The 9,183-nt window shown below is 33.2% G+C and overlaps 1 protein-coding gene across 1 annotated transcript; it reads left to right on the top strand.

Annotated features, from left to right (window-relative positions):
• Positions 1 to 1,244: 1,244 nt before the first annotated feature.
• On the top strand, positions 1,245 to 4,975 carry LOC122603510 (mechanosensitive ion channel protein 6-like). Its single transcript, XM_043776233.1, has 5 exons — positions 1,245 to 2,220; positions 2,795 to 2,918; positions 3,493 to 3,786; positions 4,134 to 4,336; positions 4,430 to 4,975. Exons 1-5 carry the CDS (start codon positions 1,271 to 1,273, stop codon positions 4,698 to 4,700), a joined length of 1,842 nt encoding a protein of 613 aa, XP_043632168.1. The 5' UTR covers positions 1,245 to 1,270; the 3' UTR covers positions 4,701 to 4,975.
• Positions 4,976 to 9,183: the final 4,208 nt, after the last annotated feature.

Below are 9,183 nucleotides of genomic sequence, written 5' to 3'. Positions count from 1 at the left end.
TAGATTTCCTGTCAAAAGGTTAAACTGGGTGGTACTCGTCATTGTGAAAAATGACGATATTCTCATATGTTTTTGTTCACGACCTGTTGAAACGTTAAGGAAGATTTACATATATTCATATTTAATTAACGTGTAAGTTTTCAATGCATAAATACAATGTTTTTAAAGTGTGTTTTGAGGAAATATATAAAGGGCGAAGGGAATATAAGGCTGTTAGGCACCTAAATTTGGTGAAAAACCCTTCACATACTTTTTTTTAAACTATAAAATCATGGGAATTAAGCATTTATTTAAAATATAAAATATTAGTATGGGAGAGATATATTTAAAAATAATGCGTGCCAACCAATACTCACTTTTATCATATATAAAAGCCTCAAAACTCACAGGTGAGGGATAAATGTAAATCTCCTGAACCAATTTATTTCGGGCTCAGGTAGAAATTGGACCAATTTGTCTTCTACTAGTCGGGCTAGCCCATAAGCTTCATGAAGGGTGGTTGGTTTATGTAGGGCCAATTTGGGCTGATGACTGGGCCGCTGTTGTGAGCAGCACTGCAACAAAGAACATTTTAATAGTTAGTCTTTTAATAGCTGGTACATTTTAATTATGGAGAATTTATAAATTTTTTATATTTCTTGATTGGTTATGTTTGATACTGTCAAACCAAAGACCGATTGATAATGTTATAAAGCTTGTTTATTAAGTTATTCTCCTCAAAGATTTTTTTCTTCTTATGATGTAACTTGCCTTTATTTATCTGACTTTAAATATTCCTTTTTCTATTCTAAGGCATATTGTAATGTTTTCTTGTATCAACGTCCGTTGTCACATTACTGTCAAATACCGACTTTCCCTCCACGGGGGCCTGTAAGCCTGTTTAGCTAGGGTAGGCAGTTGTCTTAACCCGGCCCCAGCCCCACTACATCCAACGCTTATGTTGTAATATTTGCATTTGCATTTGCATCATAGAGATGAGTTATGGAGAAACGGATATGTGCACCACTTTGCATAGATGTTTTTTTACTAATAATGTCTTCTCTAGGAGTAGATGCTAATTCCTTGACCCGACCAAATATATAGTGAGTGTGCTAGAATTCACACGTCTAAAGTTCCCCATGATAATCGTGTTTTGGTTCTCTACGAATCAAATTCTGTCGTGCCCACAAAAGGAGCCACTCGCTCTTTCTACTTCTCTTGATTTGGCATTTTCATGTCCTATAAAGGCATCAAGAAATGCTCGTTTTCTTCCCCAACTCCAATCTTTTCCATGGCTAGATTCACAAGTTCAACCATTAATTCGCTGTATGAAGTTCTTGTCAAGGTGAAAGATGATGCACCAAATTGTCCTTCACAAATGAAAAGGAAGTGTGGTCCAGAGAAAGACTATGCCTGGTTCTTAGAAGACGATTTTAATATCGATTGCTTCAATGAAGAAACGAGCTACCTCAAGGTAGGTCGACTTTTGGGAATCACTCAATGGGCATCACTCCTTTTACTTTTAGCTTTTCTCATTTGCACACTTTCCATATCCGAGTTGAAAGTGTTGGATATATGGGATGTTGCTATATGGAAATGGGAACTACTCATCCTAGCGATTATTTGTGGGCAGTTGATCGCGGGTTTGGTTGTAGAAATTGTTGTCTTACTAGCAGAGTCTAGTTTTCATTTGAGAATTGGTTTTTTGTATGTCGTGTATGGGATAAAGCAGTCGGTCCAAAATGTCGTTTGGTTGAGTTTAGTCATGATTGCATCACATTTTATTGTGGAAGGCAAGGATCGGGTTCCCAATATTTTAAGGAAAGTGATGTTATGTTTGCTAGTTGGAACATTTATGTGGCTTCTAAAAACGATCATAGTTAAGGTTCTTGCGTCTTCTTTCCATTTGATATCATTTTTTAGACGGATTAGAGTGTCTTTATACAAGCAATATGTGATTAAGAAGCTCGGTGGGGATCTAGTCAAGGGTAGAAATCAAGAGGATATGTGTCGGGAGGTATCTAGGCAGGTGCTTGGAGCGAAAAAAGTCACGGCGTTTAAAGTAAAAAGGATGATTGAAATTGTACAAGCTGGAGATTTACCTTGTTTATCGACTGTAGATGAGGATCTACCCATTCGTTCTGATGAGGAGGACGAGGATGAGTGTTCATTGCGAGCCAAATATGAAGAAGTAAAACAACTTGCTCGTAATATTTTCAGCAAGGTGGCTCAACAGTCACAGTAAGCAATCTCACTCTCTTTTATTAAGTTGCAGTGAACTTTTAAGGATATCTGAATATGTTTTATGTTGAAGTTAGAGAAAAACTGATACGGAGTAATTTTGATTTTAATGAATACAGAAGTTATTATATAAGCTAACATATTAAAACTTAAAACTGGTTACTGCAAGTATTTAGCAATAGTTGTTAGATGTAAATTACCTAAACCTTAACTATGTATACCCATTATCTGATACCGTTATTCTAAGTCACAACAATCTGTTGGTATCAATATTGCTTTGATGAACAAAATCACAAGTATGTATGGTAAACTTGCTATATTATTAATACTGGAAATCCTAAGATGTTTACCTATTGAGGTTAGAACCCAAGTCTCTTCTGAGCCCATGAGGATGCCTTACCATTAGTCCACTACGCCACCTTGGAGATGGTTATTCAGCTAATATTATAGCGTAGACAGTAAGCCATTTACTTTGATGAGGCATATATTTGATCTAAAAGTCAAGATGTGTATCTTTTTTGTTTCTGTTAGATGTATATGAACATATGTCTTTACTATTTTTGAACTTGAAAAGGTCTATCACCGTTGAGGATCTGAAGAACAGGTTAGGGGATGATAAAGTTACAAAACCGCAAGAGTTGTTTGCCGGATCAATGTGTAAAGCGGAAATAACTGAGGATGGTTTCATTCATTGGATGGTAAGTGTTCAAGTTACATACATGAAAAGCGTTTAGTTATTGTTTGGGTGGCAGAATGGGCGGGTCAGGACATATTGAATAATGGGTTAAACAAGGTTGGGTGAAAATGCGTAGGTTTTAGAACAAGTCAGCATGGGTCCAGTTGGGCCATTCTGCAATTCAGCTCTTATCAACATTAGCACGGCATCTCAAGGTTGCAAGGGGCCTAAACCAAGTAGTTAAATACTTAAATCGGATTCTTAAAAGATAAAACACGATAATAATTCTGTTTTAGTCAAATTTGGTACATCCATATTCCTTTGATACTAATGAAAAATTGTCTGATAAAAAATTACTAAAGTACTATAACTAAATAAATGACTTAAATGAGGATTTAAAAATGTAAAATAGTTTTCTTTAAGATTTCAAACTTGGGACTACGAGTTCTTTGATTGCACGTAAAGATGAGAATTTGTATGGATGTGAAATGATTTGCAGATTGATGTCAAAATGTATTCACGCATTTGCTTCTTCTAAGTTTGAGGGTCTGGTCCTCTTTTGGTTTGTATGACAAATTTGTTTCTTTCTTTTGTAGATGGATGCATATACAGAAAGGAGGAGACTTGCTTTATCTGTCAACGACACAAAAACAGCTGTGGATGATCTCCATCGTATGATGGATGCAATCGTAGCTATCATGATATTGGTAACTTGGCTTATAATGTGTGGTGTTCCAATTACTCAGTTCTTGATATTTGCCACAACCCAACTGGCATTAGCAGTATATGTGTTTGGTAACACTGCCAAGACAGTACTTGAGTCGATTATATTCTTATTCATATTGCATCCTTATGATGTTGGTGACCGATGTGAAGTTGATGGCACACAGGTAAAGTGTTTACTGCTTCATCATTTTCGACCCATATACCTATGACTAAGTTGACTTGGGTTGTGTATTATCTCTAACGGGACAGTAGCCCCAAACCTATTTGAAAATGTTAGTAAATACTACTCGCATTTTTTTGGAAATGGACACTGGGATAAATAAATATAAATCGGTGGACACTTAACCCGAACTGGCCCATTTTTCAGTGGCAAAAAATGATCTGTTTCAAATCGAACCAGTATTGAAGTTTTACCAACCTACCCATATTGGAACTTGCAACAGTTTCTTTTGATTTCATTCTTATTATGTTTTGATCCGCTAAGTAAAGCACTTGCCTTTGATGTTTTTAGATGATAGTAGACGAGATGACTATTTTGTCGACAGTGTTCATGAGACGTGACAACCAAAAAATAATATACCCGAATAGCATTTTAGCCAACAAATCAATTGGTAATTACAGCCGTAGTCCTGCAATGGGAGATGAGATAGAATTTTCCGTTGACATCTCTACTCCATGGAAGAAGATTGAGGAAATGAAGAAAGAGATCAAAGAGTATGTATACAAACTACACAATCTGCAGTCATCTTTTGAGTCTCCTAAATGTAGAAATAAGCTATTAATTGATCTTATTTTGTATATTTCTAGGTATTTGAGCAAAAAGAGCGATTATTGGTTTGATGATGCAGTAATAGTTGCGAAAGGCATGGAAAACATGAACAGGCTGAACATGGTTTTGTGGCCTAAACATGTTGTAAACCATCATGATATGACACAACGATGGGAAAGGAGAAGCCAATTGATCGTAGAGATGATAAAAGTGTTTAGAGAGCTCGGCATTGTATGCAAATTGCCTCCTCTCGATGTGAATGTCAACAACACTGGATCCGTTATCTCTGATATGCCTCCATATACTTGAAATATGTGCTACTACTATGTCGTTTTTACGCTTGATCACAAAAATAAATATATGCACCCTTATAGGTCTCATAAGGTAAATGAAGAGGTCAAGTTTGGTGCTACTAAAACATCTATTACCTACTTATAGAAAAGATTTTTACTATATAATAGCTACATTGTATTAATAATTTCATTGTAAGTTCCAGTGGTAAAAATGATTTGCCGACTTGAACGCCGTCCCAATATTGTACATGAAAAATCTCAAGTAATTCTTATAGTTGACGTGTTTGGAAATGGGTGCAACTGCGATTGATTGTTCCATGTTTCCCTGTCAGCGTTTGCATCCGTCCGTTCCTGCATGAAATGGTCTTGAATTTGACGTGCTTAAGAATTTTTTTCTCACAACAATGTTCAAATAGATACATATATAAACCAGCCAGATAATAGGAACAAGAAGAATATTAGATGATAAGTCTGCCAAACAGATGCTAAAACTATGATGATTGCGAAACACTATATTTTCTTGCAACCAACTAGATTGTCTTTTTTTGGAATATGAATTTCACTTTCACCTCACTCGATACAATGAAGTTTATATCTCACTTAGTAAAGTTGTCTTTGTATGGCTATATATATAGCCTCTTTAGTTTAATGAATGAGTAAGCTTTTCTCCCCATATTCTTTTTACTCTGCATATTCACATTTTACATAACATGTATATAGTTTGTGAGTGTATTAATTGGGGCCTGAACCTACACGTAGTATCAGAGCAAGGGCCAAGAAAGGGTCGGTTTGAGAGTCGGTGGCATGAGATAGTGCAGCCCATGGCTGTGGGGCTAAAACAGCAGCATGATAGCAAGAAGGGCTGATCAAAATCAGCAATCAAGGAAGAAAGAAAGCAAGAAGCAAGTAGCAAGAGACGCGTCATAACAAGAGCCAGAAACAAGAGCAAGATACCAACAGTATGATTAGCAAGACCGAAAGTAAGATTTGGTGGAGGAATCGTTTGATTGTTAGAGTGATGAATGGAGAGGGAGTGAAATCAGTTTCTTGATATGTGAAAGTGAAATGTTTGTGGTCACGAGAAACTGAAAATGGTTTAGTAAGAACGGGTGAAGATAGTGTGGTTGCTTAAGTTGAGTGTCGGCCATATGAAGGCTCTTGATCAAAGTTTTCATATGGACGCAAGTTACCAACTTTGAAAGTTTCATTTCTAGCGATTAAATGGGTTCAAAGACGAGTCATGATTCTGGCCAAATCATTGTACTTGTTAATGAACTCATATTGTTGATCGAGGCCTAGTACTGTTGTACGAAATTAGAGATGGTTTCTGTACAAGAGGAAATAATGAAATTGAAAGCAACCAGCAGCACTCTTGAATAAGGAAGATGTAGTTGAATGGAGATTTGGATGTGGAAACATACATCACAAGCATGATACTACACTTTAAGAGAAAAAGTAATTCAAAAGCCATGTGATAAAAGGTTCAAGGTAGACAAATAATGAAGTGTCCACATCCACACCTAAATTGAAAGGTTGAAAGTCTCACGTGAATAAATAGTTGATGTTGTATGAGGTAAAGAAACAAAGTGAAGACAAGCATAAAACTTCGTTTTTGCACATCATTACGACCTCTAAGTGTTTCCAACACATCTCCGGGTCTTTTACACATGAAATACCTTCGAAATAAGATCATTTGACACCTTGAAGACTTTAATTGATTTATAGATCATTCATAATCATTAAACAACAGAGTATACACTCATAATGACTTAAAATTGATTATTAACAAAATTTAATTCAACCCAAACTTATGACCGGAATTGTATGAATAGAAAGTACCTTTAAAAATAAATCAAGGGAAATTACCTCCAATAGCTAAAAAGATTATTTATAGCACGAAATACATGCCAACATCTAGCAACTAACACGTCGTTCTAAAAAAACCAACTATAACTTCACAATTCTCACTTCCTAAAAGGAATCCTTTTACTTAAAATTCTTAATAAAGAGAACTTCTTAATAAAGAGAACCTATTTAGTTTTCTTCTATTAAAAGCATTTCATTTTTAAAAATCTCTCAATAAAAGTAATATCATTAGTAATTAACGTCAAATATCCGTTAAGTGCCACATCAGCTTTACCACGTCATTAAAAAAAAACTGACATGGATATCTTGACTCTCTTTCATTACCTTACAATGCAAAAGAAACAAAACACACACAACACATCACACATCTAGAACCCTTTGAAGAAATCTGTCCACCAACACTGTCAGCCAGCCGCCGGAGCATCGCGGGAAAATTGTCTGCAGCCACCACTTCATCACTATCTCCACCTTATTCCACTCGTTCACCTTTAATCTCACTAGAAAGCAACAACCAAAACCAACACTTCAACACCACAGCCACCACCTGCCACCACCGTGGCAGCCTTTTCCATTGGCGACCTGCCACCACCACTCTGTAACACTGCCAAAAGCCGCCATCTTCTGGATCTCTCTCACTAAAAACTCTAAAGAACAACACCTCACAAAAAATCAACACAAGTGTATCACAATTTCTATCCCAAAATTTCTTTAACAAATGAAATAGAAAATGAAGTTCAGTCCTTGTTGGTTGGTTCTCTTCCGTACTCCATATAGATCACAAAAGAAAAGGCAAATAGGAGTAGATATGTGGGGATTCGTGGATCAAAAAATCAACAAAACAATCTTTAACAAATGAAATAGAAAAGAGTTTTGGGGTATTTGTGAAATAGGGTGTGCGGTGGTTGGCTGCATCTTGCAAGTAGTAAAAAAGTGAAACCTGGTCAAAAATAGTCAACACAACAGCAAGCTTTCTTAATGATCTGGCATTATGATTTGGCATTTAACAGATGATTAACGACGAAAACTAACGATATTACCTTTATTGAAAAAAATTTAAAAATAAAATCCTTTTAATAGACGAAAACTAAACAGGTTCCTTTTATTATGAATTTTGAGGAAAAAAAATTGTCTTTTTATGGATTTTTTCCATTAATAAACTATGGATATTTTGATACACTATTATTCAATTTGATTATTTTAGTAATGTTTGCTAGATATTAATAGATTTTGATACTATATTATTTTAAGGTGATGGTTAGTTATATATATATTTTTTACACTTGGTTATTGTAACTAATATCATTTTTACAATTAAATTAGTATCACACATTAAATAATAATAATTGTTTTTGATATATTATTATTTTACTGTGATTGTTCCCAGTTGCTCCAATAACTTATTGACCAATCAAATCTCTCGATTTTATGAAATTTTTCAATTTTGACTTTTTTTGACTTTTTATTATATAAATAAAAAGATTAAGTATTTACCATGGACTAAAAATCTCGACTACCTATATCACTTTTATTATATAAATAATAAGATTAAATGTTAGAATAAGATATTACTATATATTACCATGGATTATATTAAAAATCTCGACCACCTATGTCTATATATTAGAATAAGATAGATATTATTTTATATATATATATAAAAGTTAATACATAAGCAAATTATTATGTATTAAAATCGTCGACTACTAATATTAATACAGTTGAACTAATGACTTATTAACTAATCAAATCGCTCAATTTCATCGAATTAACTTTTGCTTATGTCATCATTTAGATTAACTTAAATTAAAAATCCTAATAATCATTATCCAAATATATTATTGTATTAGTATTTATATTATTTTGCAGAAAAAGTTTCATTAATTTACACGTTTTTATTTTCAATCAATAATTTACACTTTTTAGCTCTAAATACTTGATATATACTATTTTTAGCCATCAACTTTACAGAATTTTTTAAATTTTACAACCATTTGATCAATTAAAATAATTTCAACATATAAAATATTGTCTACAAAAATTATGTCAAAACCTAATGACTTATTAACCAATCAAATCATTCAGTTTCATCAAATTGATTCTCGCTTATGTTATCATTTTTTATTAATTATAGGTTAAAAATCTTGATAATCATTATCCAAATATATTTATATTAGTATATATATTAATATTTGTAGAAAAAGTCTCATTAATTTACACTTTTTAACCATGAATACTTAATTTCTTATTATTTTTAGCCATCAACTTAATAGTTATTTTTTAAAAATTTTTATCCATTAATTAATTATAAAAAAATTTAGCATATGAAATATTGTCTACAAAAATTAAATGAAATACAATATCTTATTTTTAAAATGTTATAAATAATCCGCGTATCACATCTTTTGAATTTTTAAAATTTTTAATTTTGACTTTTGTTTTTTACTTTTTGTCACAGTATATAAATAAATATAGGTTTACACATGTAAACTACATGACTATCAATAAATACTAGCTTATAATAAAATATTATAAATTGATATCTATAAATGTCATACATTGGTATCCCAATACAATATTGACAATGTCGTCCAATTTAATAAGATATTAGATTATATTTTTATAAATTGTAAATA

Source organism: Erigeron canadensis, chromosome 6 (assembly GCF_010389155.1).
Source record: "Erigeron canadensis isolate Cc75 chromosome 6, C_canadensis_v1, whole genome shotgun sequence".
NCBI lineage: Eukaryota > Viridiplantae > Streptophyta > Magnoliopsida > Asterales > Asteraceae > Erigeron > Erigeron canadensis.
The sequence above is the reverse complement of the archived record's forward strand: the minus strand, read 5'-3'. Positions and strand labels throughout refer to the sequence as shown.

Bases quoted from the DNA above. Each gene is read 5' to 3' on its own strand.
- LOC122603510 (XM_043776233.1), top strand. From the start codon at position 1,271: ATGGCTAGATTCACAAGTTCAACCATTAATTCGCTGTATGAAGTTCTT. The intron at 2,221-2,794 runs GTAAGCAATCTC...GAACTTGAAAAG, and splicing joins AAGGTGGCTCAACAGTCACA to GTCTATCACCGTTGAGGATC. The intron at 3,787-4,133 runs GTAAAGTGTTTA...TGATGTTTTTAG, and splicing joins GTGAAGTTGATGGCACACAG to ATGATAGTAGACGAGATGAC.